The 27,695-nt window shown below is 45.3% G+C and overlaps 1 protein-coding gene across 1 annotated transcript; it reads left to right on the forward strand.

Moving 5' to 3' along the window:
* The first annotated feature begins 488 nt into the window (after nt 1–488).
* Nucleotides 489–19,797, forward strand: smad7 (SMAD family member 7). Its single transcript, XM_076283744.1, has 4 exons — nt 489–2,043; nt 3,062–3,115; nt 7,473–7,544; nt 18,901–19,797. Exons 1-4 carry the CDS (start codon nt 1,578–1,580, stop codon nt 19,437–19,439), a joined length of 1,131 nt encoding a protein of 376 aa, XP_076139859.1. The 5' UTR covers nt 489–1,577; the 3' UTR covers nt 19,440–19,797.
* Nucleotides 19,798–27,695: the final 7,898 nt, after the last annotated feature.

Here is a 27,695-nt window from a genome sequence, read left to right on the forward strand (position 1 = left end):
TAATAAAATATATTATTAATAATAATGATAATAATGAATAATGGCAAAGATATTCCAGTCAACTGTTTTCATGGAGACAAATTATCCTATAAAATGTAGCCTAATCCTTTAGCCTATCTTAGACCTGTCTGCCCGAGGTAGCTAAAAATCGTATCACTGCACATTTGGACCTGAATTAAACACAGGGACATTTGATTACCTCTATAGGCTTAAGCCTATACTTTGGGTAAACAAAACAAACTGAAAAGTTTATGTTGACAAGACTGGAAGAAAAACTAGTAGGCTACACCGTTTTTTTTTTTAATAGAGTTGATTATTGGCGTTAGAAAAATACAACTTTCTTTCCAAAGCCATTTCTCTGGTAGTAAGCTACTTGATCTCTTGTTTGCGCAACACAATCACTTTTTTTTTTAAAGCGACAGGGTGTCTAGACAACCACGTGATAGGGGAGAGAGAGCGAGCGAGAGAGAGAGGCAAGGGCACTTGGGCAGTTCGCGTCACTCTCAGACCTTGTGTGAGGATCGCATCAGCTCTTTGTAGCCGCTCCGTTTGCATGTTCCTCCAGCACGGAGAGCCGCTGTTTGAATAGAGGTTAACTGACAAAACACACGGAAAACTGCTGAAAGATAGTCTGCCTGAGAATTTAAACACGGATATTTGAAACGCAAACCACTTAAACGGACACGAGACGCTCAAGAGACAACTATTTAACTCCGGCAGATTTTTGTGGCGAGGGACCTCTTAGGGTATCAGTAAGTCCTAGATTTGCTCATACGTTTGGGGATCTAGAAGATTGCTATTTTTTTCCATCAGAACCTACTGCAAATCGACTGAACTTGGAGGACCAACGTTAATTTCGACGGATACTGCTCGGAAGACAAGGGAGACGAGACGGGCGACAGGCTTTGTTAGACCTTTAATGTTGCAATCGGATCAAGGATTGTGTGGATTATTTTGGAAGAAAAGCAGGACGAGGTTGTCCTTCATGGATGGGTTTCGGTCTGGGTTTTTTGGTTAAACTCAGCGCCCAAACACTTTCGTCGGTCTATCTTAGGTTTCCTATAATAGCCGACTACCTTAATTTTTTAGCAAACTGTTATGTTAAACTGTTGAAGGAATGGTATGAATATAGTGTTAGGCGTACTTTGTATTTTCTTTTCTCACAGGTAGAATATAGCCTAACCATCCAATCATAGGAAAAGATTTTCGATGCTGCTCACCCTTTCGCGTTCATGAAAGCGGTCATTATTTCAGTAGCGAAACAGCATCGTTTAATGCGTAGGCTATACTTTCTTCTTAGTTTTTAAAATCAGTGTCATGGTGAACATCAACATAGCCTACGTGTGTAACATCTTGTACACAATTAAGCAAGAATAATATTTTATAAGTTGCGTCTAGGTTTTTCGAAGAAAAAAAGACTGGCGTATGCTACAGATTGTATTTGCTTCTCCAGTTCTCAGTTTTTTCACAATATTGTCTCAGGCTGCTTGTCACTGCCTGGATTCGGATCCCGGAATCTTCATGATTTGCGGACATCATGCTCGTTTTTTAGCCGGGAAACCCTCTTTTCGTCCCGCATGTTCAGGACCAAACGATCGGGGCTCGTCCGGCGACTCTGGAGGAGCCGCGCACCCGTCGAAGGCGACGGGGAGGCGGATAGCAGGGCGCATGGCTCCGGAGGCTGCTGCATGGGGAAATCCACTAAGGTTGCCAAATCTAACCCCGGAACAGAGGCTGAGCTGAAAGCACTGACCCATTCCATACTGAAAAAAATTAAAGAAAAACAATTGGAGGTGCTCTTGCAGGCGGTAGAGTCGAAGGGGGGTGTCAGGAGCCCCTGTCTTCTCTTACCCGGCAAAGTGGACACCAAACTGGGTCAACAGTCTTATTCCCTCCCTTTGCTGCTCTTCAAAGTGTTCAGGTGGCCGGACCTTAGGCATTCCTCGGAACTAAAGAGGCTTTCTTGCTGTGAATCCTATGGGAAAATAAACCCAGAACTCGTCTGCTGCAATCCACACCACATGAGCCGGCTTTGTGAACTTGGTAAGTTTATTCATTAATAGGATGTGTGAAATTACTTGTCATGTTTTAGCTATTGGTTGTTTAATATAGCCTTACTTACTTTTGAGATGTGCTGGAGGTTACAAATTCCAGATGAAATATGCTGTAGCCTACTAAACAATCACAGGCATAGGCCTATACTAGCATCTTATTACAATGCCCTGATGATTGTAGGCTGCAGAGCTATAATAAAGTTTCTGGGACACAACCTTTGGTGATTTTTATCTTAAAGTCCCTTCCAATTAAGTTATTAAATCTTTGGTTTAAATGTGATTAACAGATCTGAAATAGGCTGAATTGTTGCTTTATAGACTAGGCCAATTTGAGTTAGTAATCAGTTAGGCCTACTGTCTTGAATCCCATTGAGTTTTTTTTCCATATTAGGCTAAAGCAAATAGGCTTCTAGTCCAACACAGCATAGCCTATAGGCTATTACAGTAAACAAATGTTGACAAATATATGCGGTCAATTAAACGTGTTTGTGAATTGTAGTAGCCTACATTGTTCTGTCAAGTTTTACAATTTCAACAAAAGTTGTGGTGGGTAAATAGATTACATAGCCTAAGCGGCATAATTTACTAACCCATAGGGTAACCTTTTTTTTTTTTAATATAGGCTATATTATGTTATGGTTTTGGATCGTTTTCCAAAGAATATTTTGACTAGCATTTTAAACTCTCTTTTTCGGAAGGTGTTTTCTATGCGCTTTGTCAGAATGTGAGGAAGGCTTTAGTGTTCATCACCCAGAGAGTTTCCTTAGCTCAGCCAAAAGAGACCCGTATCTCCCCCCGCCTGTACAACAGATAGGCCGGGAGCCTGGCGCCAGGCGCTCCCTTGTTTATCTCCCTGCTAAATATCAAGGCAATCGCCGCCTCTCCGCCCTGCCTCCAACCCTCGCAGCTTAGACAAACAGTGTTCCGAAAGAATGCCAACTGTTATCATAAGTCTCAATCTTCGCCCTTTTCTCATGGTCTGTCTTTTCTCTGCTGCTCTTTTTCAGAGTCCCCCCCTCCTCCCTATTCCCGATACCCAATGGACTTTCTTAAACCACCTGGTAAGTCGTTTTTTAATGAATAGAGACATTTTAAAATACAGGTTTTATATTTCACCTCGAGTGAAGGCTATTTAAGCAGTTTTGAAGTTTGAGTAAAAAAGAAAGCAAACAATCAACTCTAAAAAATGCTATATATCTATAACAAATATATATACAATAAACATAATATATTTACATCAGACCTAAACGGTAATAACGACTTTCAGCTGTTTCATGGCAAGCATTGCTCATGCATTACTGGCCACCCCATGTAGTGGTGTGGAGATGATTGATGTGAGGTGCTGTAGGTATTGGGAGCAGTTTTGTGTCAGACTGAGATCCTCCTTGAGATGTTGTGATTTATGGTGGGCAGAATACTGTGTGCCCGCCAGCACTCTGTAATAGAATGGATGGCAGCCAAGGCCGAGGCCAACTCCAGCCTGGCTCCAGCTCTGGAGTGGTTGTCTGCACAAACTTTTGGCTGGAGGGGTGACCTGGCAGAACAGATAAACAGCATTGGCACCAGGGCTCGGACTTGGGATCTGTGAGGTGGTAATTGTGGTGGTGAAGGGGAAGGGGGAGGGGGGTCAATTAGGGCGGAAGGAGGGAGGCATGCCTCTTTGGAGAAAATTGGAAATGTGAATCACACAGGGGAAAGGCAGTAAGATTTTTGGAGCCATGTTTTATCTGTGGAATCTGTAGATGTCTCTGACGTTATGGGAGTCTTCCTTCTGTCTGCTGTCTCTCCCTAGGCATGTAGGCAGGTAATTATCTCTTTTCATGCTAAATGTTTCGATGGGTATTAGTGAGCATTACAGGTTTATCCACAACTCTGAGTTGGCCTGGAATTTCTTAGGTATTCCCTGTTTCCACATGAATCCCTCGTTTATTTATTTAGTGAATTTTGAAACATCCAAACTTTGCCAGCTCAGCCTTCAGCCTAAAAAAATATTTTATTACTTACTATTCATTAACCAGATTCAAAGTGAAACCTCCCCCAGAGGCTTTGTAGGCCTTTATCAGTAGTGACTTAAATGAATTTAATGTAGTATGCTTGACATTTTAAAATATATGAAGGGTTTGGTTTTATGGGAAGGATTGTGCTGTGGTTTTGTGTGGGAGACTGGCAGTACTGATGATGTTTACGTTTGTACAAAGTAATGTTCTGAGGAGAGTTGCTGCTCACGTTTTCTTCAGGACTACATTAGGGCTCTTGAAATGACTCACAAAGCTTTCATGGAAGTTTTAAGTCAATACTTGGGAACTTGTACTCACCGTGACATGGCCATCAGTGCTTTGGAGGAAAACATAGTTTGGAAAGCTTTTCCCTGTGAGGATGCAAGTCCCATTAACCATTTAAAGTTCCTCCAGAGGACTTTTTAGGGAACTCCCAGTGAGGGATGGGAGGTGCCTGCCAAATTCCTCATTGTCGTCCAGTCTTGGACTGAGGAAAAAGACAGAGGGAGAAAAAAAGAGAATAGACTGAGAGGTAGAGAGAGAGAGAGAGGGAGTAGAAACAATGGCAAGCCCTTGGAATATCCAACATCAGTCCCACAGAAAGAGAGAGTGGTTGCCTTTCATCAAAAGAGGGCAGGAGGAAGTCATTTGCCCCTACAGCTGTGTTTCTTCGACGACCACTGCGTGTATCATTCACCGAGAGCAAAAGAGTGAGGGGGGTGTGATGATGGAAGGAAGAGCAGATATTTTTAGAACAATGGAAGGTATCTGCGAAGGGTTAGCTTATTGGGACAAGCAAGCCACACTGCCACACTTTGGTGTGGGACTCATGATTACAGAGTTGGGGAAAGGCACCCACCCCCAGCAGGCCCACTTTGCATACTCCATGTGTCTATTGTGTCTCTAAATGGCTAATGTTTGACATGCAAAAGCAGTTTGCTGTTCATTTGCTGATCATTTTAAACTGCTAGTCTGTGTAGTATGCTAGCTAGCTAGTATGTGCCTAGGATTACTACATTGCACAACAAACAATAATGACATAATTGCTTCATTGGAGAAAGAGTGATGGATATTTTTTCTTTAACCATCCCAACTCTCACAGACCAGGCTATTCTATTGGCGCCTCTGGGGTTTAGTGTAAATTGGTTGATTGAAAATGACAGTCATTTACAAGGCAAAGGTGATATGCCCCTGTTTAAACATGTTTTTTGTCTTTGGGAGGATCTGTTTTAGATGGCCCATTGTTGCCTTGCACACACACTGTGCCAGGTTAGGTCACACATTCATACCCACTTAAATCATGTTTAGGTTCAATTGTCTGTTAGAGGCTATCAGTGTCAGCTGTAGCTCTGAGCTAACTTCCCTTACGGGTTTGCAAGCAGTAGTGAAAAGTAATGAAAAATCCTTTGTGATTGTAGTTCTATCTGAAGCTTGCTTGTGTGAGCTGAGCGTTAGCCTGATAGAGAGCAGCTTCAGCAGGAGCCAGGGGTCAGCTTGGGGTAGGAGGACAAGTATTTTTGGAGGAATCCTCATGCACCAAAGAGCAAAGCAGTCAGCTAGCTGAACTGGCTGCCACGTCAGGCAGCCCCTAAAGACGCTGGCGGCGAGAAACAGAGCAGCCTTTTACAGTGTGGCTCCAGCACCACAGAAGGCCTGTCTGCCCCAACTCCAGCTCCAGCCAGGGAGTATGGACACACGTCACTGCAGGCGCACAGATAGAGCGTAAAGGGACGGTCACAGTAAAGTCCATTCCGTTGGCAGTTTATAATGTAATAATTCTGGCCAAGGAAGCAAATAAACAAATTAAAAGAACTTCAAAGAGGAGCGTATTTCTCAGCCTTGATTTTATAAATGAGAGGAGACAGGAGGGATCAGAGACGGAGCGAGTGAGAGAAGGTTTAGAGGAAAGTTAGGGGACGTGTCAATGTGGCAAAACACGGTCAGTATCAAAGCTTGCTGTCGTAAAATGCCCATTTGTTTTTGCTCCCTGGAAAATGAATAATGAAGTGTTTGAAGCCCAAGCCCTGTCTCTATGTTTCTTTCCTCTCACGCTTTCTCTCTCTCTCTCTCTCACTCTCCCTCCTGCTCCCTCTCTCTCTATCTCACACACACACACACACGCACACACACACATACCCTTTCTTTCTTTTTCTAGGCTCATTCATATCTCTCTATTTCTCTCTGCCCCTCTCTCTCTCCTGCTCCCTTCTTCTTTTCTCTCTCTCTCTCCTTCCCTCGCTCCGCTCTCTGGCCCAAGTTGTCCTCGCTGGGCTTCCTGGCTGGGAGAGTGCACCTCGAGCCTGTGGTTTGTGAACCATGCCCAGGAAACCAGCTCTGTCCTGGCAGCCCCTGAAAGAGGTTCGCACTTGACCATGCATCTCGTTAGTCCAACCACAGCACAGGGATCGCTCAGAGCACAGAACCCTTTCAGCTGCTGTCCATTTCTTTCTTTCTCTCTCTCTCTCTCTCTCCCTCCCTCTCTCCTCCTCTCTCTATGTCTGAACCGGAACCCAGGACTCTTAAAGTACAACCCCTCAACAGCCAGAAAGCACGGCACAACCTTGTTAATTTGCACTTACTTGAGAGTGACTGCTTGTGTGAGTCAGCTGATTGGCTGACAGTGTCGGAAGGAGAAGGGCCATGTTAGTTGACACACGAATGGAATGTGTCATTATTAGAGAGGAGCAGCAGAGACATGCTTGATTTTTTGACGGAATGCTGCTCACATCTCTTGGTCACTCTCCTCGTGTCATCACATTTGTGAGGTCCACTAAAATCATCCTGTTGGTGACAAGGGACTGTGGAAGCACAGGGTTAAACTGGACGAGAAAGAGAGAGAGTTTCCTCTGTCTGCTAGCATACCATTAAGAAAATGTACTGTACACAGTTTTCAAGGCTGCAGCCATTTCCTGTCTCCCTCATTGTTTTTGGTTTGATGGAGTGTATCCTGCTAAACTGTATATTCCTATTAGGGGTGACACGCAGGGATAATAAGTGTAGACCAACATGTTTTCCACAAACCCTCTTTTCCTCAAAACCACTTGTTTATTCTGGGCTGTATTTTGTCAGCGAAAGGGGGAAAAGGGAAAATATGATTGCCTTCATTTATTGAAAAACATTGAGAATTGAGAAGTAAGAATTGAATGGCTCTTCCTGTCCTCCAGTGTTTTTTAGAACTTAAATGTTATGTTCTGTTTTTATTTAAATAGTGTGTGTGTGTGTGTGTGTGTGTGTGTGTGTGTGTGTGTGTGTGTGTGTGTGTGTGTGTGTGTGTGTTTATGAGTGTGTGTCTGGTTTCACTGTGTATGTTTGGAGTTTAGAGTGGATTGACTGTCATTCCACTGTCTTCATTAGGGATTGATTTCATGTTGTGATTGACAGGCTTGCAGCTGCTCACTGCTCCTTTCCTCTTTCCCTGCAGATTCTCCAGACTCTGTGCCTGCTTCCACTGAAACTGGAGGAACTGTCTACTCTGCCCCTGTGGGGTTCTCTGGTAAGACCCTCTTTTTATCTCTTCATCTTCAACCCCAGCCCCACTCTGATGCTCAAGAGCCTTTGGAAAGGCGGCTGTTGTCCCTGTAGTATTCGAGAGAGCCATGACAGACCTCCTCACTTGTTTCGTCAGGGGCCTTGGCAAAAAATATTTTTCTTCCTCCACCTACTTTCTTTTTTCATTTTGCCACCGTGTTGGTAGGTTTGATACCATAAAGAAGAACTGCTTTATTGAACTATAAGCAGGAAGCAGAAAAATATATCATCAAGTATGAAATAAAGAAACCCATGAAGGCTTAGCAGTAGACGCTGTGGCCCATTTCAGCAGAGATATGCCAGAGGTGTTGCAAGATATCTGTCTGTGTCTGGCATGTTTGGCTGGTTTGACATTCTTCCTGAAAAGTGTTTGTTTTCATAACCTCAAATATATATGTGTGTGTGTGTGTGTGTGTGTGTATCAGTGAGAGAAATGGATTGGTTGTTAGTGGTCATTTACCTATTCATGCTTTATCTGCTGTAATGGGGCTGCTTCTTTGTACATGGTTATTGTTTGTAATGGGCATGAGTCTGGCCTTCATGGTGTTGTTCTACCTCTATCAGTGAAGCTCAGCGCAGCCTCTCATCTACAGGCAAATGGATAGGATGGTGCTTATGGACATGGCTGGGTAGTAAAGAGGTTACAAGTGGGGAAAAGGAAGAGGGGGAAAAAAGGAAAGATGGAGAATTTATTTTTTCGTCCGTTCTCTCTGCTCTGCACTCCCATGCAGATGTTTCTCATTACAGAGACTTTAAAGGAGTTTTTGGGGTCCGTTGGTGTGGGTTGCCCATTTCTGTTCCTCTGTGCTAGGTTAGGGGTCGGGTAGGGGTGGGGATATGGGTTAGAGTAGACCAGGGATCTGTATACCACCTCCGTGCTCATGGACGCATTGTTCAAGCAGCATTGATGCATTAACACCATTCATCCACGGCATTGAAATAACTTCAAAGTCCACAAGTCAGGTCTTTCACACACACACACACACACACACACACACACACACACACACACACACACACACACACACACACACACACACACACACACCCACATGCATACAGAGAGACACACACACTCACGCAAGGCTTTATATCCAGCAGGATTTGGGGGTTAGATGTTCTCTCTAGGTATTTTTCTCCTCTGGACCCTCTGGATTATAATGTGTTTGTGAAGGTGCCTGAGCGTTTGTCTCAGGGCTCTTTTGTGTGGGCTGGAAGCGCTGGCTGCTCTGGAGCTCGCTGTGCGCCACATAAATAAAGTCTGCAGGCATTAACCCAGAGCTGGCCCACCCCACCCCACCCCACCCCGCCCTGCCCCAGGCCCAGCCAGCCTCTGAAGTCTGCAGCATTAACCAAACACACATTTTAGACCCCGCACAAACTGTGAAATCGTAGACTGGAGTCAACCCCCCTCCCTCCTCCTCTCCTTTCCTTATTGCTTGCTCTCTCTCTCTCTCTCTCCCTCCTCCCCTGTTCCCCCTCCCTCCTTCCCCCGAGGCATGCATACTCCCCCTCCCCTGTTTTCCTTCCTGGCGGGTTCTGTGTGGTGCTGAGCCCCAGTGAATGGGACGCAGTGAGTGGAAGGGAGAGAGGCCCCGTGTGCCTGGAGCCAAGGACTTGATTTCTCTGGCAAGGGAAGAAAACTTCAATCCCTCCGGGGCCCGCACAAAAGAAACATGCTCCTCCTGGAGGCACCGTGTTGACCTTTTAATTCACTCACTCTGCCCTTTTTATGTTGTGCTCCAGACATATTTACCGAGGAGGGGAGAGGGAGGGAGGGAGAGAAAGAGAAAGAAAGAAAGAAAGAGAGAGAGAGAGGGAGAAAGAGAGAAGAGTGGGTGGGGGGGGCATTGCGTCTCAATACACATGCTGGAAATCTATTAAATACATTCTTAATGACAGACTTAACAATGTTCAAACATGCAAGGTTTTATGCCTCTGAATTGATTACATACTATTTGGCAAAACAATTTTTTTTTTCTCTACCAAACCTGGACTGCTGCTGAACAAACAAACTGTTATTACATTTTATTGGTGAAGTGTGTGTTTGTGTGTTTTCTGTGGGTGTTTGTGTAAGACGTTGTTGTTGTGTTGTCTAGTGGAAAATACCAGCTACACTAAACAAGGCTCTGATTTTCCACTGGCCACATACAGCAAATAAAAGAGCAAGGAGAATGTTTGCCCTTCTATAAAGCAAAAATAACAGATTCAGTGACTTCATTAAATAATCAAACCGATTGTAATCATAACTCCTTAAGCACAGTTTACCTGTTAATGTTGAAAAAAAAGAAAACCTTTGGCAGCAAAATTATCAATATTTTGGCAGGGATTCTCCATAAAGCTGGCTGACATGAGAAAGTAAACAGCCAAGGATAAAAACAAACATGCACACAATAGAGAGCTTTGGTGCACTGGGCATCTGGCCCTGGGCTGCCTCGGGGTGAATGCATAAGGGACGCCGTCCAGACAGCCAGGGATTATTTGTTGTTGGGGACGGACGTCTGTTTGTCCTGAAACGTTGGGTGTTATTAAGAGTTAACCTCGCTATGACAGCGATGAGTGGACATGCAAACTAGGCTGCCTGCCAGACTGGGAGTGTTGGAGCTCCACTCTCTCTCTCTCTCTCTCCCTCCCTCTCTCTCTCTCTCTCTCTCTCTCTCTCTCTCTCTCTCTCTCTCTCGTCATCCATGTGACCGGGGCAGAACGCCGAGGCCTGGATGGGGCCCTGGGCTTGGCGGCCCTCTGTAGCTCTTGGCCCTCGTTGCCCCAGTGCAGGTCCTGTCCCATCCCATCCAAGCAGCCTTCCTGGCTGGGCCTCTCTCCTCTGGCAGGGAGATGAGACTAACACCGAGGCCTAGATTAGGCCCAGAGATCTGTGGAGTTTTTACGGGTGTCGTGGGATTTGAGATGTTTGCGTACTCAGATCAGGATGTGTTTGCTTTTACATGTCAGCCATTAGTTGTGCTACTCTTGATCCATTGTGTGTGGGGGAGTACTTGTGTTTACCTTTTCTCTTTTGCAGAAGGATGAATTGTAGGTGTGCTTAGCCTTATTATTTTTTTTTAGTTGAGAGTCTTTTCACATTAATTTAATCACATTTTATTTAACTGTTCAGATGTTGGTGGTTTGTTGATGGTTTAAAGCTTACTTGTTAGTATTGCGTTACTGAAATTATGTTGCCTTAAACAATAGTTGTGTGTATGGTGCCCACTGAACGCAGATGTATATATGCCTGTCCGAGTGTGTGAGGGGCATGTATTGGATGGGCAGCTGTAGGGGCGGGCGAGCTGAAGATGGCCATGCCAGCAGCCACTGAGTGCCAGTGTAAGCGGATCTGTCCAGGCTGCACGGACAGACTTGTACCCTGGCCCTCAGATGGGATCAGGTGACCCACATAGGGGCTGGCCCTCAGATGGGATCAGGTGACCCACACAGGGGCTGGCCCACAGCCCACTGTCACAGAGGCGCTTCCTCCCCCAGGGTAAATTTAGGCAGAGGTGTATTATTAAACCAGCTCGCCGCCATAGTGGGGGCAGCTAGCCGGGGTTACTATCTGTCCGGTCTCCTGGGAATGTACCAACTAGTCTGTACATGGGGCTGCTCTTTTGCATGGGTACAGATAACAAATGGCATCACTGGAGATCTGTACAGCACAAACTCTACAAGTGGACAGAGGTTCTGCCCATCAGTTCACAATGTCTCACGCAGTCTCCAAAAGCCCTCATAATGAGAGGTGAAAAACAGCAAGGCTGAATGCCACCAGCTTAGCACCTCCACTACCCCCAACCCCAGTGCATTCCTTGGTTGTTTGGGTTAGCAAAAAAGGAAAGGGCAGCACAGGAAATGACATCATGTCTTTTAGGAAAAGGCCCTGCGCAGGGAGGCAATGGTGGCCTCCTCGGAGCGGAAAGCAAACACTCGAGTGAGGCTTTACTAAAGGTTTTTCAGAGAGCTCCCGAGATTCTGCTGCAGCTTTAGAAAAGCCTGATCAATCCGGCATTCCAGCTCTGCCTCGCAAAACCCAAACTTCTCTTCCCTTTTTGTTTTTCTTCCTCGGAGGGGAAAAAGGCAGGGTCAGAAGCAGTTCCCTGTAATTTCATAGCAGCCCTGTTGCTCAGTTGACTTGAGCAAGGATCTTTCATTACTCCCTACTTCCTCTCCAAAAATCTGCAGCCAAGGAGGCAGTTGGCGGGGAGTTAATTTTGGTTTTGGCCAGCCACGGCTCCCCACCCAGTGTCATTATGTTGCATGAATCTGGAAAAACAGTGCAGAGAGCAGAAGAAGGAGTGGAGGACATTTAAAAAAAAAAGAGTCTCACTGAAAACTCCAGCACTGAGAAGCCAGGCATTTCTCAGAAGCCCGAGACTCATTTGAGAGTGGGAGGGGGGAAAGAGATGAGATGGGCCCTCAGGAAATCAAGCAGCCAAGCTCCCTGTGAGGCCTTTTCCACAACCACAACAATATGGATAACCCTCATCACTTCCTCCCTCCAGTTCAACTGCTGCTCTTGAGGGAAGGCCGGAGCTGATGGAGCCTTTACCTATCAGGAGAGAGGAGGGTGGGCCTTCAGCTCAGTGTGTTAGTGGGAGGCCCAGAACAACATGGTCATTGTTTAGCCCTGGCCCTGTAAGGCAGCAGCTTTTCACATAAGCCATTGTATGAGGCTGATCAAAAGGGAGAGCCAGGGAGGCGAACATTCCCAGTCTGGTGTGTCTGTGTGTCTGTGTGTGTCTGTGTGTGTGTGTGTGTGTGTGTGATCTATGATCTGTATAACTTTAGCCTTTATCAAGGTGGCACTTTATCACTGTTACATCATCATCATCATTATCATCATTGGCATCAACATCATCATCAGCTACTGCTGTCTGTCTGGCACCAAATTTGCCATGCCGGTTAGATGATAGATTTGTGGCTGTACGGGCTAGCCAGTGATAATTCATATCAAAATAAGAGCTTAAAGTAAGAGTCCGGCGGATAGAAAAGGCCCTCAGGCGACTTGCCTGACTTGTTGCCTGGAGTGGAGCGAGCCGCACGGTTCCCACGGAGATCCCTGACATCCTGGACGAGAAACAATGCGAGCGCTTGTTCCGCTGGTGGCACGGAGCACTCGGCAGTGAGGCTCACTGGACAGGCCACCGAGGGGTCATCGAAGTTGATGACATCATCAGCCTTGGCCACCACTCGTTGGTAGTGGAGATGTCCAGTCAGTCATGGGGGGCTGAAGAAGGGCTAGGAGGAGGAGGTACTGAAGACAGCAGGACAGCCAGAGTGGGAGGGCTAGCAAACTACCCCCATGCAAAGCTAGATATTCCACCTGAATTCAAGGCTTTTACCATTATGTGTACCTCGTCCCAAAGCTTGTGATGTTGATGGTGTTTCAGATTCTTCAGCAGAGGCTGTATGACATTTCTAAGATTCTAGGCATTACATTGTCATGGTTAAGTCTTGTTGATCTGTAAATAAGGGAGGGGGGCAGTCAACTATTTCCTCCTTATGTGTGGCTTTCCTGTGATTGAAGTGTGTTTGGAGTTCCCGGCGAGGAGGGAGGTGGACAGGACATCTTTCCCTTATGTAATGCCCTTTCCCTAATTGGCAATTTCCTTTATTAACTGGCTTCCCTCAGACGGGCATCCTACGGAGACAGAGCTTGGAAAACAAAGCCACTCTGTCACTAACTCTCTCTCTCTTTCCCTCTCTCTCTTTCCCTCTCTCTCTCTCTCTCTCTCTCATCTCATCGAAACACACACATCTACCAACCATGGCTGGTAGCTCTCACTAGGAGTGTGAGAATGTCTTGAGCAATAGTTGTATTAGAAGAAGGGGGATGTGCCACAGCCCTCTTGCCCTGGTATCTCAACTTAAGGTTGGAACTCTGGAATGATTGCTGTTGTTAGAAGTCATAGACTAGTGATTAAGAGTGACAGGTGTTGTGTGCCCAACCCCCATGACTTCAGCTCAGCCCTCCTATCTAATAGACGAGCCAGTTGGGAAAGAGGAAGGTTTTCATGGAATTTCTTGTAGCAAGAATTTTTTTTAAGCAACCAGCACATTGGTCTCGTGTGTGTGTGTGTGTGTGGCTTACATGTTGATAAATAGTCTTGTTTGAGAGGGAAGCATTGTTTGAACTGTGTGGTCTGTTGAGAGTATGAGGTTGTTTGCTCCTTTGTTCGAATTGGGAAGGAGATGTGGAGGGAACAAAAGGAATCTCCGTCTGCCCTGACCCCTGACCCTGCCGAGCAGACGTGCCCCAGCGTGAATAGGGTGCAGGGACTGTGGAGAAAGGAGACGGAGCCTCCTCTGTGTCTGCCGGGAGACAGGGGCCATTAGGACATACTCCGCTCATCCAGGGGGAGGGGAACCTGGAGTCGCAGCAGTAAATCCACCCCCACGACACCCCACCCTCAATTTGACACACTCACTGGAACACACACACAATCTCCACCGGTCAGGTCCAACCAGATCAATACTAGAAGAACTTGGATTTTTTTTCCCTTCTTTTCCCTGTTTTTGCTAGTTTACATTACATGTGCTCAGAGTTAGACCAACTGGAACAGGAACAAAAATTCCTTTGTATGTGCATGTGTGTTTCCCCCTAGCGTTAGTGTATGTGTGTGTGTGTGTGTGTGCACACTTTATGCCTGTGTGTGTGTGTGTGTGTGTGACGTCCAGGAATAGTAACGATCCAGAGTATGGAGTCAGACAGAAGTAATCATTAACTTTTCCAGACTGCTTGCTGTCTCCAGTCCTGCACCACTGAACCGACTCCTCCAACCCTCCCCCTCCCTTTCCTCTTCTCCCTCTCTCTCTCTCTCTCTCTCTCTCTCATTCTCTCTCCCCCTCCCTCTCTCTCCCTCTCTCTCCCTCTCTCTCTCTCCTCACCCTCCTAAACCCAATAGTCTCAGCTTGCGTGGACACAACTCAGAAAGACAGGAGCCATTACAAGGCAAGCCTCTTGGCAGGGGGGTGGAGAGGGCAGGCAGGCTTCCTGCTGGAATGGATCTAAATGCCTCAGATTGTTCAGGGGATTCGTTTGAAATCCAGACGTTCCTTTTGCTCTCTGTGTTACCTGGAGGTCGTGTGTCCAGCACTTTCTCATGAGTAGGGCTTTCAGAAATCCAGCAACTAAAAATGAAGACTAAAATGAGACGAGCAGATCCAATTTTTTGTCTGGTTTCAGTTTTGGTTGCTCTTTTATTTAAACGACATTATGTGTAGTCTGAACTCTTTCAGACTGGTAAAATAGTCAAAATATCAGTTTCATCAAGAGGAAGAGATCAGGGGCCAAGTAAAAAAATGTCAGCACAAATGGATCTCCATGTCCACCCATGTCCGAGCAACTCCATGCACAAACACGCCATGTTTGTTCCACTAAGTTTATTTCAGTCTCTTAGTGGCCTACGGACAATATGAGCAGCACACACAGAAAAAAGGGGAACGGAAAGAGAGCCCAGTCTGTAGCCAAGGGGATAAATAATCTTTTGGAGACGTGGAAAGCAAAGGATTAAAAGTAGCAGTGTGGAAGTGAGCAAAGTGGAACAGAGTTTAGAGTGAGGAGTGGTAAATGGACAGCACTGTGGCACTGCACTGACGTCCCCTCCTCAGTCTTAGTGGCTACCTGAGAACAGTGGCCGGCCGGGGGAGACGGGCAGTAATTCATCGGGCCAGTCACAGTGGGGCCTGTGTGTGTGTGTGTGCATGCGTGTGTGGCGACACTGGGGCGGACGCACGCTTGGCCGCTGTGTCACCCGTCTGACACGGTGACAGCCAGGCGGTGCAGCTGAACCGAAATAGCGTCTGCAACACGAGGACACTGGTCGCCCTCCAATGTCGCTGCGTGCGTGCACACACACACACACACACACACACTACACACACACACACACACACACACACACACAAAGACAGAATCATTTACAACCTCATACAAACATGACTGTAAAATTACTGATGACCTATTTTCTACATAAACCCATGTATTTAATAGATGCAGGACACTAGTGCATGCATGATCGTGTTCTGTTTGCTTTGAAAGTGCTTTGCAAAAAGGTAAAATATCCACAAACTTGCTTCACCCAGATGTGCCTTTGCTCCTATCCAAGAACCTTTCTGACACTGTGCGTGCTCAGGTCCAGACAGCCTGTGTGTGTGTGTGTGTGTGTGTGTGTGTGTGTGTGTGTGTGTAGTGTGTGTGTGTGTGTGTGTGTGTGTGCGTGTGTGTGTGTGTGTGTAGTGTGTGTGTGTGTGTGTGTGTGCGTGCGTGTGTGTGTGTGTGTGCGTGCGTGTGTGTGCGTGTGTGTGTGTGTGTGTCTGTGTGTGTGTGTGAGTGTGTGTGTCTGTGTGTGTGTGTGTGTGTGTGTGAGTGTGTGTGTGTGTGTGTGTGTGTGTGTGTGTGCTGTTAGTCTCTGTTTGCTGTGGGCTCACTGGTTGTCAGAACAAGCTGTGAACGCATGCCTCTCTGGGCAGCCTTCTGGTGATGGAGCGGGCACTGTAATGTGCCCAGAAAGATGGAGGTCATCCCACCACTGTGTGAACTCGTAAGGTGTACTGTACCACACAGGGGCACACAAACAGTCACAGCCTCCTCCTGTCTTTCTTTAACCATGTTTGTAAGGCCTCAGGTTTTCAAAGGACATGGAATGCATCTCTACGTCAGCTTAGCACTAGCGAGAGTTGCCAAAGCTGTGGTATGGTGCAGAGTTAGCATGCGCTAAGGTTTAGCTCCTCAATAATGCTAGCTGTTGTCCTGGCTGGCAGTAATGATCTTATCTAACGCTGTTACTCTGGAATGCATTCCAGCCCCTGCTGTCGTCAGAGCGAGCTGGCGGCCAGTGAGGCTAAAATAGCCTTTCAGCTGTGCCGTCACGGCAACGGAAGAGCAAGAGACAGGACAGTGACCCGGCGATGCTCACAGCCAGAGCTGATCAGTCTGGTCAGCATGCCACTGAGCCAATCAAAAGCCTCGTCAGATGTTTACAAGCTTAATAGGTTAGTCTCTGTCCTCACAAACTGACCCAGGACCAGCTATAATTATTACGTGTCAGAAATCCACAAAGAGAGAGAGAGAGAGAGAGAGAGAGAGTAAAGTAGGAAGAGGGAGAGAATGCATGATGGGAGGAAGAGGAGGGGGGGGCAGTAGTGTTGCAGAGTGCCCAGGCCCCCTCCACTTTGAGAGGGTACTAAGCTGCCTGATGAATACCTCAGTGGTTTCAGGCTGCCATGACAGGCCCAGACAGGCAGCCGGATAATGACCCCAGACGCCAAGGCTCTGTCTCCCTCCTCCCTCCCTCCCTTCCTCCCTCCCTCCTCCCTCCCTGAGCTCTATTCAGGAAGCAAAGAAGCAGGGAACAGCGCCTAGGTAAAAAAGAGAAAGAATGAGAGAGGGATAGAGGGAGAGAGAGAGAGAGAGCAATAGAGTCTTTTGTGAGCGTTTCGCTGCTGTCTTCAATCTCTGTTTTTTTTTTCTAGTTTTTTTCTTTTCTTTTTGTTGTTTTTTTCTTTCTCTGTGGTCTTCTGTTGTAAACTCAAACACATGAACAAAAACGTTGTCCTAGCAGTGCTGGTAGGAGAAGGATTTACGATAATTCCTTCAGCCCCAGATTGGCTGACTTCAAAGGGAATGAACTGCCCCTTGTTTTATAGAAAGAATTCCCCCCCCTCCCATGTTGTCTAGCTTTTTTCACCTTCTAATGAAGGCTGGATCCTGAGCTAATAACAGGCCCTCGCAGTCATAAGAGACTGGCTGAGATACTGCACAATTAACATAAATGTACAGTTTCCTCTGACGAGGCCTTCCAAATTACTGGGTACACTCTCTGTCCCAAAAAGATGAAAGAGGGAGTGAGGGAGGGGGAAGGAGGGACGAAGAGAGCCCAAATGACTGAAGGGTTCTGGGATATTTTTTCCTCTCTGCTTTTCTCTGTTAACCCCATCCTAGCTGCTTCTCTCCCCTCTCGAGCTTCTCTATTTTCTCCTAACTCGATCCTCTCGTTTTTTTTCTGGCAGAGGATACTGCTGAGTTTAAGCACGATCTGATCTGATTCCTTTTGCTATTGTTATTAAGGCCACAGTCGTATTAAACTCCAGAGAAGAGCTTAGCATTTGGAGGGAGGAAGTTAAGATGCAAAAGTAGAGCAGTAAAAGTGCCTTTTTCTTCTGTTTCATTCTTTCTTTTTTGTCCTCTTGGCCCCGGGTTCTGTTTTTCCCTCTCTCCTTCTATGTTCCTCACCCCCTCAGTCCCGCTCTCTGCCTCGTTGGCTGCCTCCCCCCCCCCGCCCTTCCTGTGTAGGGAGGCTTGGAGGCAGATTTTTGTGGGATTGAGATATGGGGGGAGACAGGAGGCGCGTTCAGGGGGGAGGAAATTGGAGCCACCACTCCACTCAGGGAGATACATGAACTGAGCGCTGTGTGTACACCCACACTTGCCTCTCATCACATGTGTGAAGGTCTGGAATGGATGCGCACATGTAGGGGACATGCATACGCACACCCACAAACACATAGGAACTTTACTTTTGCGCTCGTGTGTTTTCGTGTTCTGGAAGCAAGTCTGTGTGAGTTGGCTTTGCGATTTAGCTTTGAAAGAGCTGGTGAAAGAGCAGACCTTTTTTCATGATTCTGTAGAGAGCGAGTTCCGCGAGAGAGTGAGTACCCAGCATGCCTCTTACGGTCTCTTCAGCCATTCTATTATGAAGAGATGATGGCCGCTGCTCTATTCACATCTCTTGGATGCTCTCCAAACTTGAGGAAGACAATCTTTTATACCTTTAAAAATAATTTCCTTCTTCCCCTCTTTCAAACATTAAAACTGTTACTTATAATTTCCTGTAGCTGAATGAGTCGAACTGCCATAAAACAATGATTTGGACAGATTTATAGGGCTCTTGACGTCAGAACATTGTTAGACAGCCTACAACGAAAATAAAAAAGCCAGACAGAAGATAAGCATTAATGCTTATGTAAACAGTACTGCAGGGCTATTTGGCTTCTCCTGTCTTCAACTGCTTTTCTTGTGCAAATTCCAGAAATTCTTTTATACTTTCTCTTGGATAGCGAAATTAGGGATGCAGTTGGTATTTGGCGAATATGGGGGAAACATATTTCTTCAGTTGCTCTGATTACAGCGTGGCTGTTTTCAGCTCTTACTGTTTGAAGGCAGTTGATAGGGGGGCTCTCATTACCAAGTGGTTTCATGTGTGTGGTCTCTCATGGTTCTCTCTTAAGCACAGTACTATCAACAGCCTCATGTCAGATGTCTGTCCATCGTCTTGTTAGTCCAGCGTTCTAACCATCCTTTCTCCACCTCTGTTCCCTTCTCCCTGTAGATTCCCAAGCTCTTCAGGAGTCGGGCGAGCAAGCCCACTGGTGCGTGGTTGCGTACTGGGAGGAGAAGACTCGCGTCGGACGCCTCTACTCAGTCCAGGAGCCCTCCCTGGACATCTTCTATGACCTACCTCAGGGGAACGGCTTCTGCCTGGGCCAGCTCTGCTCCGACAACAAGAGCCAGCTGGTGCAGATGGTGCGCAGCAAGATCGGCTACGGCATCCAGCTGACGCGCGAGCAGGACGGCGTGTGGGTGTACAACCGCAGCTGCTACCCCATCTTCATCAAGTCGGCCACACTGGACAATCCTGACTCGCGGACGCTGCTGGTGCACAAGGTGTTCCCCGGCTTCTCCATCAAGGCCTTTGACTTTGAGAAGGCGTACAGCCTGCAGAGGCCCAATGACCACGAGTTCACGCAACAGCCACGCACAGGCTTCACTGTACAGATCAGCTTTGTCAAGGGCTGGGGACAATGCTACACAAGACAGTTCATCAGTAGCTGCCCCTGCTGGCTGGAAGTTATTTTCAACACCCGATAGCAGCAAGCCCCACCTCTCACTCCCCTCTCCACCCCTCTTGGCCAAGGACATGGGCGAGCCCTTACCCCATTTTTCTGATCTTTATTTTAAAAGAGACATTCACGAGAAGATGTTTTAAAAACACCCCCACACCCAATAACGAGTTTAATAAATGACTAAGATTTAATTAAGTGAAATAAAGCTAAAATGTATTTTATGTTATATATAAATATATTATTACTTGTAAATATGAAGACGTTTTATATGCATCATTATTTATGTATTGTGCAATGTGTTAATGAGAAAAACAAGAGATGCACTTTGCTTTAATATAAATGGAGACAAAGAAGATGCCAAGATTAAAAAAATACTAAATGAATTTTAGTATTCAGTGGTGTCTAGTTCTTTCTTCTTTATTACTGCATATTGTCTTTGAGCATCTTTACTCTGTGTTGTATTTATGCTTTAGCCAAAAGGTTCTCCATTGAGGTACTAGAATAATATTAATTATGATAAATAATTTCATGGCCAATATGAATAGTAGCTACTGCCACTGCAGTGCATCAGTATTATTAAACTAATGCCAAAGTTCTTAAGTTATTTTAATCACTTTTTCATAATAATCACATTTTCATAACTGATACATTACTATATGTGTGTAAGAACTTTTCAAAGCAGTGCCATTACTGTGCACAGAAAATATGTGCATAACTAATCAAACATAATAGAATATTCTATGGGATGCTTAACTGATGTGTTCATATTTGTAAATAATCAGAGTGACTTTCATATGTCTGGGTCATTTTTTAAATAATTTGATGAATTAAATGAATTAGTTAAAACAATTCTATATAATCTAATAAAATAATACAGATGCCTGTCCTTAAAGGGGAAAGTATACATAAATGGACATGGCCATGTTTAGGTCCACATACACAATACGCAAATGTTGTCAGCAGGATGGCTATGCAGACTTGTGTGCAAGTTTTAAAGCACTGACTCGGGGGCCAAAAGAAGCCAATTCCAGTTACACTATTTATTCATCTAACCGATTATTTTGCTTTATTTCATGTTTTAGCAAATCATATCCACTAAGATTAGCACCAAGTGTATTTGAAGGTAGCTTTCACTGAAACGGACATGACGGGCACAGACATGTAGACCTATTAAACTTGTGTTTGCTGTAGATAGATATGCTGTACATAGAGATATTATTTCAAACACTGTGATTGAGTGATTGAGGTTGTGTGATGAGAAACATGTCCACAAGAGCAAAAACTATACAGTGGAGACACAAATGCACATGTGCGCATGTATGGATCCGTTTAGTGTGAATGTAGACATTTTGAAATGCACTTAAGCCTTTAGCCAGGCTGTAAACAAACAGCTAGTAGGATCCTGCTTGTGTGTCCTCCTTCTAGTCAACAGAGATGTGACTCACAGCCAAAGGGTGGATCTGCCTGATAACAAGACCACATGTTACCAGCACCAATGTGTTACCCAATGACCAAGCCATGTTTTTATATGTGCTGTAAGTGTACCCTCCCAGGATTGTGCATAACAACAACACAATAACAAGCCTTTGGTAGCAACAAGTTAAAAAAAAACAACCTATAAACACAAATCATTTAGAGGTGACTCTGTCATCATTATTGCAAAATCCAATGGTGTCATAGCACAGGAAGAATGGCTCCATCAGTCACTGCCCGCCATCTCTCCAGGGCACAGGCTGGCAGCGCCCTGAGGGCCCGCCCACCACTGACACACTCTGGCCCCGTCTAGACTGCCCTTGCGCCTCCTCCTGTCATCCGTTATATGGACGTCTGCTGAGAGGATTACTGCAGTAAGCCTGCTTTGGCCACTCTGTCCGAGGGGAGACCTACATTCTCAAGGCCCAGTTTCCGATAGCTCCCCCCACGGCCACTGCAAGCACATGGTCACAGGCTGTAGGGGCTGCCTTGCTAAGCCATCTATGTTTTAGTATAGTTACAGTATATACTGTAGGAGTAGTAGAGTTATAGTAGCCCATCAGATGTGTCCCATGTCTACTTTTAATTATCTACTCTCTCTCTCCTCTCCCCCTCTTCTCTTTCTCTCTCTCTCTCTCTCTCTCTCTCTCTCTCTCTCTGAATGACCAGTGAGGTATATTCAGAAGCATTAGTGTCAGGGAGAAGCCCAGCCTGTAATAATCCTTGCTCCCTGCAAATGTTGACCTGGAAATGCAGGCAAATGCCATGACCTCAAACACACGAGGGCTTTGGGATCCAGTTGCGTGGGATTGCCTCTGTCCCTTTGACTGGTACTGTTTAATATTATATTATATATTATATATTATAAAACAGTACTGAAAATGACTGATTCTTTGAGTCACACCTTCAGTGTTGAATGGAAACAATATTTGATATTTTTACAAGATGTTGATTCTTTTGAACACTCACAGGTAACTAGTTGTTTGAGTCCAGACAATGCAAGACTGCATTTGGATATGTGTATGTGTACAAAACAGTAAAGCAAATGTTAAATACTGGATATACATGACAAAGATATTGGCTCTGTCAAAACAAAACCAACTTATTTCAGTTTAACTTCAAAACTCTAATATTTTGTCTGTGGCCCTACAAGAGCCGAGAGGGGAGACGAGATGAGCTGATTTGAAATGCAAAGCCCCTCCACCCTCCCGCTTGCTTCATGTCTCTTCAGCACTCCACCCAGTAGGCTACAGACAAAACACAATTCACAGATTACAGGTGGGATATGTACCTCTGTTTCAAGTTTGTATGTGATAAGATCTATAGTGTTTGGAGAATGAGGAACTCACTTTGATAGTGTATTTGTGTGTGTGTGTGTGTGTGCGTGTGTGTGTGTGTCTGCCTGCCTGCCTGTCTGTCTGTCTGTCTGTTTGTCTGTCTATTGGTCTGTCTGTGTGAAGTTTCAAATTAATCCCAATATCAGGCAGCGTATCCTGCCTCCACCCAAACCTGTCTGCACACCAGTTGGAGTGTTAGGGCCTTTGGCTGAGCTCCTGCCGGCCCTCTCAAGTCTGACAGGCCTCTGGTGAGGGATGAGTGGCAGGCGGCCGAGCCCCTCATCAGTGCCTGGGGGGAAGTGGCTCCAAGTGGACACCCACAGCCAGGCTGGGCTCAGCGAGACACAAAGCCAACCCTCCCCCCACTGCTGTCCTCCTCAGAGACACTTTAATGTCTGTCTGCCGTGCTCAGCAGGGGGTGGGCAAGCGGGGAGCAGGCTGTCTGCTGGGGTGGGGTCAAGGGGGGCATTGTGTGTGTGTGTGTGTGTGTGTGTGTGTGTGTGTGTGTGTGTGTGTGTGTGTGTTTGGGGTGGGGGATGACCGAAGGGAGGTTAACACACGTTTATCTCTAATTTTCCAGTCTGGCACTCTGTTTTTTTGTGACACAGGAGCATTTTGCATGTATGCCAGACAGTCTGTGTGTGCGAAGACACACACACACACACACACACACACACACACACACACACACACACACACACACAGAGTATGATTTCCTGTTTAAGGAGTGTCTTATCCGTTATCGAAAAATCCTAGTGCATGAGTACCACGAGAAAAAAACCCTGCCATTTCCTCAAAGGAATCATTACACATTCTGCCACAAACACAAAGAACATGAGCAGTACAAATATGGAAGTTTAACAGATTCTCATATGTATACGGTTTGTGAGGAATAGTTTAACAACCCCCACCCCCCCCCCACCCAACTCAAAAAAAAGAAAGAAAAAAGAAAAGAAAATCAATAGCAGACTGACTGAGTTTCTCAGCATGGCTCAGTTCTTAGAATACTTGAATACAGGAAGTGGCAGGAGACAGCAAGCTGTCCAGGAGGGGAGGGGAGGGGATGACTCACTTTGGAGGTGCTTCACCTCTAATGAATGGCCTCTCGGATTCGCTTGCCCTGGTGGCATGAATGATGCCAACTTTCACTTTGAAGTAAATAACTCTGTGCTTAAAAAACTCCAGCGACTAACATCTCCCTGGAAAATCTCCCTAGATTTTCACATTTCAGTTTGTCCACAACACTCACTACACTGACAAACAGTATTTGTTGGGTCAATACTAAGACCTAGTGAATTTAGATAGATGAATGTGACCGCTGTATGAGGACACTGGGGAGCTGTGGAGTACTGGCATACATCAGAATGCTAACAATTCATCAGCACAACATTGTTGTTATTCTTTATAACATAGTTATAAAGAACATAGTTGTGTTACATGGGCTAATGCTCTATGTAACATAAAAGCCATATATCCACAATGTGGAAACATCTGACCAATCACAAACAGCAATAAGACAGTAATAAGTCTACTGTATTTACAGTCAGAGAACGCAGCAGCATCGTGAAAAGAAGAAAAGGCTATTTCAAGCAAATTATCAAATACAGTACTGGTAAAAGAAATAAACCCAATAAAATCAAATTCTAAATACTATGTTAACAAATATTTATGCTAACAAGATAATCACAAGATATAATTGTTGTTCATTTTCATCCCTGGAGTTTTTTTTCAAAAATGCATTTCAGAGTTTAGTTACATGTGTCATTTATACAAGCAATACTTATTCATTTGTCTGTGCCATCTTGCTCTCAACAGCCTGCTATCTTTCATGTGATTTGTATCTTAAATCAATACTGTCATGCTTTGCCAAACTCTGTGGAGAAGCCCCGTTCATCTCCCTGGAAGTACTGATTTGCAGCCTGGACCTTGTCATCACAGAACTGGCAGAAACAACAATATGCAAGCAGACAGTGCAACCATGTAATCATACCAATCAGCCTGCAGAGTGGGGCTGGGCTGGGCTGGGCTGGCGCTGAGTGTTTGGCCGCTCCGCGTGCTGAGGAATTGATCTAGGTTAAACTGATTATGAAAGTGATTGGTGTGGAAATGAGTCAGTCAATTAGCCAGTTAGTGGCAAGCTGGCTGCAGTGGTGGCCAGTGGAACAGAAGACAAGACCTAACAGCAGAATGAAACACAGCACCTCCATAAATATTGTGACATGCTAACAACATGCTTCTGCTGAATCATGTTGTAAATACCACTGAATTGTACAGTACAACCTCCAATTGTCTGGGCTGGGAGCAAAACTGCCGACCAAACTAAATGTTGACTTGAGAATGAATGATTCCATGGACAGATGACTACAAACTAGAAACTACTGGAGGAAAACAGGATCCCTGTCTACAGAGCCTGAGAACATTCATGCGTTTCTGAGTGAGATGAAAGTCCAGATGGAGCCGTGGGGTTTTTACTGGGTAATTTGAGGTAGATTTTGTGTTTTTGGAAAGGGGGCTGCAGAGGATGGAGGTTATGGCTCAGAGTTGACTGCCACTTTGTTTGGCGGCTGTTTAGGACGGGGGGGAGGAGGTTAAGCTGACTGCACTGAATTCCTCAGTGGATTGCTGTAAATTGCAGTATGGAATGTAAAACTACCGTAATGATACTTGGGTAACCAGAAACCCGCAGACTTCACAGCCATGTGGCACGGAAAAGCCCCAGCCTCTCTAATGGGGACAGAGACCCCTTCCCAAAGTGCACCCATCAACCCGGGCCTTGCCAAACCTACACCAAAACATCCATGTGGAGCAACAGGACAGTTCCATTCATACATTCAGTGCCTGTTTGCCATTAAACCAAGCCAGGCACACCTCACTACTGTTTAAATGGATGGCATTTAATCAGGAGCTTCTGTGTACTGTATATGCAAAAATGAAAGAATTTATACACTGCATTTATATTTAGATGTTTTTTTTATTTATTTTTTATTTTTTTATGCCTTTAATGCAACAGGATAGTGGAAAGTGACAGGAAGTGAGTGGGAGAGAGAGTTGGGGTGGGATCCGGAAAGGACCACGGGGTGGGAATCGAACCCGGGTCGCTGGTGTACGGTGCAGGTGCCCCAGCCAGTTGCGCCACAGCTGGGGCCATGTTTAGATGTTTTTTTGCATAGAGTCATGTTTGTTCTAGTCAAGGTTTTCTTTTATCTTAGTTTTCTATGCATCTGTGACATCTCGTCATTAGGCTCCGAGTAGAGCAGTCACTGAATGCCTCTAAGGTTTCATTTGAATGGTCTCATCCCGTCCAGAGGAGCACGAGAGCTTCTCTTCCCTCTGAAGTCGGTGTCTGCTATAGATTAACATTGGCAAATATTTACAGTCTCATAATGGTTGTCCTATAATAACCTCTGCCTTGTTGTTTCCATGAGGGACACCCATGAGACCTCATAACCACAACATACCATCTTTCCTGTACAGAAGCACAATTATCTCAAGTAAAATACAATGCAATGTAACCACATTCAACTTTTCAGCTACAATGTCAAAATGCTCACAGAAATGTACAAACCAAATGAGCTTTTTGTAAGCTTATGTTTGTGTGTGTTTATGTGTCTGTGTGCTGCACTGTCAGAAGACAGGATATTGTATCTAGTGGCAGCATGCAAAGGGGTTCTTAGTCCCCCATCTGTCTGTGGATGTGGGTGACAGCAGGGTCCTGTCTGGCTTGCTGATTGGCCTCCCCACCAGGAAGGCTGCGCAGCAGGGGGGTGGGCTGGGCTCAGGGGCTGGCTCCTGCTGGAAGTGTTCTGCTAATACACCATAAATCAGGTTTCCACAGGGCGGGATTGAAGTTGCTTGCCAAGGAACTTCCTTTAATCTCAACTCTTTCATCTAATTAGTCTCTAACAGGACAGCAGTAGTTAGCCTGGCAATCTCTGGTATACACATATGTGTATGTGCACGCACACTCTCATAGAGAGACACATACATAATGTATGTATATCCATAAATGTGAAAATCCATGTCTGTTACAGATACACAAATGTATAAATTTAGAATCATTCAATCCAGAATACACATATGGAATTGTAATTTACACATATACATATAGACCCACACATGCACTCTTACAGGCAGACACTGTGCACAGTATGAGTTTTAGAATGGATTAAGTAAATTATGAGACAAAAAAATAAGCTCAGACAATCCACCTACTTGAAAAAGTTTTAATCAGTATGCATACCCGATACAAGTATTTTGCACACTGGACATGCTGTACTTGAAGGTGTAATGAAATATTAATGTGAGAGCAAACTTAACCAGTGATGCTGTCAATGCCTTTGTGGTCAGTTTTTTATGGACTAACCAGTGATACAAGCCCATGCTCTTGGGCTGACAGGACCATATTCTCCAGTTCCTCTAGTGCCTCAAAAATGAATTTCTTCTCATCATCAGGAAACATACATTAGCTCAGCATTAACATGAAAGAGAGTCAGAGAGAGAGGGGTGGGTGGGGCTATCAGGATCATCAAGTGTAGAGGTCATGAGGCCCATGACATGAAAGGATCTCCTCATTAGAATGCATGAACATAAATAAAGGAAGACATGGAAATAAACAAAAAAAAACATCAAATACCAAAAAAAACAATACTGCTCCCCTTGAAAAACAGTTTCCCACAAGTGAATGGCCTTTATCGCTTCCTTCCCAGAAGCCCTGGAGCCCTATTAGACACAGCATTTCTTTTAGCTTGAAGCGGTCAGGAAAGGACACGGGGAGATGAGATGGACATCTGCAGTGTGCAATGCTGCACTTTATTGGAGAGCCTACTTTCTGGCAGTTAATTAAACCAGTGTTTTCAACCTTTTTTGTGCCACGGCACACTTTTGACACTTAAAATGTCCCACGGCACACTAACATCCTGTGTGGAGAAAGAATAAACATACCATAGCCTAAAATTTCAAATAATACACAGATATGGCCTTATTATGGCTTCTATGCAAGACCTGCTCAATAAAACAAGCACCCTCTGTTTCATTTGTAGGTGACTATATCTAATTTAATTGTTGTTATGAACTGGATATGTGATGATTCTGTGAATACTGGATATGGGGCCCCCGTTGTACAATGCCTGCATACCACAAATAATGCAATCATACAATCAATGAGAGCATGTGGTTATAAATTCTTTGATGCAACAGTTGCTTTTCTGGACCAGTGAGTGACATTTGGGTAATTTTCTGCGGCACACCTGATGATCTCTCACGGCACACTAGTGTGCCCCAGCACAGTGATTGAAAAACACTGAATTAAACCATCACCCTCTCAGCTGATTGAAGCTTTTTCAAAAAGGAGAGTTTGCTTGAAACAGTGAGTTGCACTGGAAAAGCCAAGTGATCAAAGCTGATCCATTCTAGTTCTATGACAACCACAAATGCCATGGTATCATAGCAAGGACTGAGCATGTGTGCTGTAT

The sequence above is a fragment of the Alosa pseudoharengus genome, unplaced genomic scaffold, assembly GCF_046254945.1.
Source record: "Alosa pseudoharengus isolate Yale_2024_CS ecotype anadromous, Long Island Sound unplaced genomic scaffold, YU_APseudo_1.1 YU_APseudo_1.1_scf_14, whole genome shotgun sequence".
NCBI classification, from domain to species: domain Eukaryota; kingdom Metazoa; phylum Chordata; class Actinopteri; order Clupeiformes; family Clupeidae; genus Alosa; species Alosa pseudoharengus.

Excerpts from the sequence above, each read along its gene's own strand:
- smad7 (XM_076283744.1), top strand. The coding sequence starts at position 1,578 with ATGTTCAGGACCAAACGATCGGGGCTCGTCCGGCGACTCTGGAGGAGC. Across the intron at positions 2,044-3,061 it reads GAGCCGGCTTTGTGAACTTG|AGTCCCCCCCTCCTCCCTAT; the intron begins GTAAGTTTATTC and ends GCTCTTTTTCAG. Across the intron at positions 3,116-7,472 it reads GGACTTTCTTAAACCACCTG|ATTCTCCAGACTCTGTGCCT; the intron begins GTAAGTCGTTTT and ends CTTTCCCTGCAG.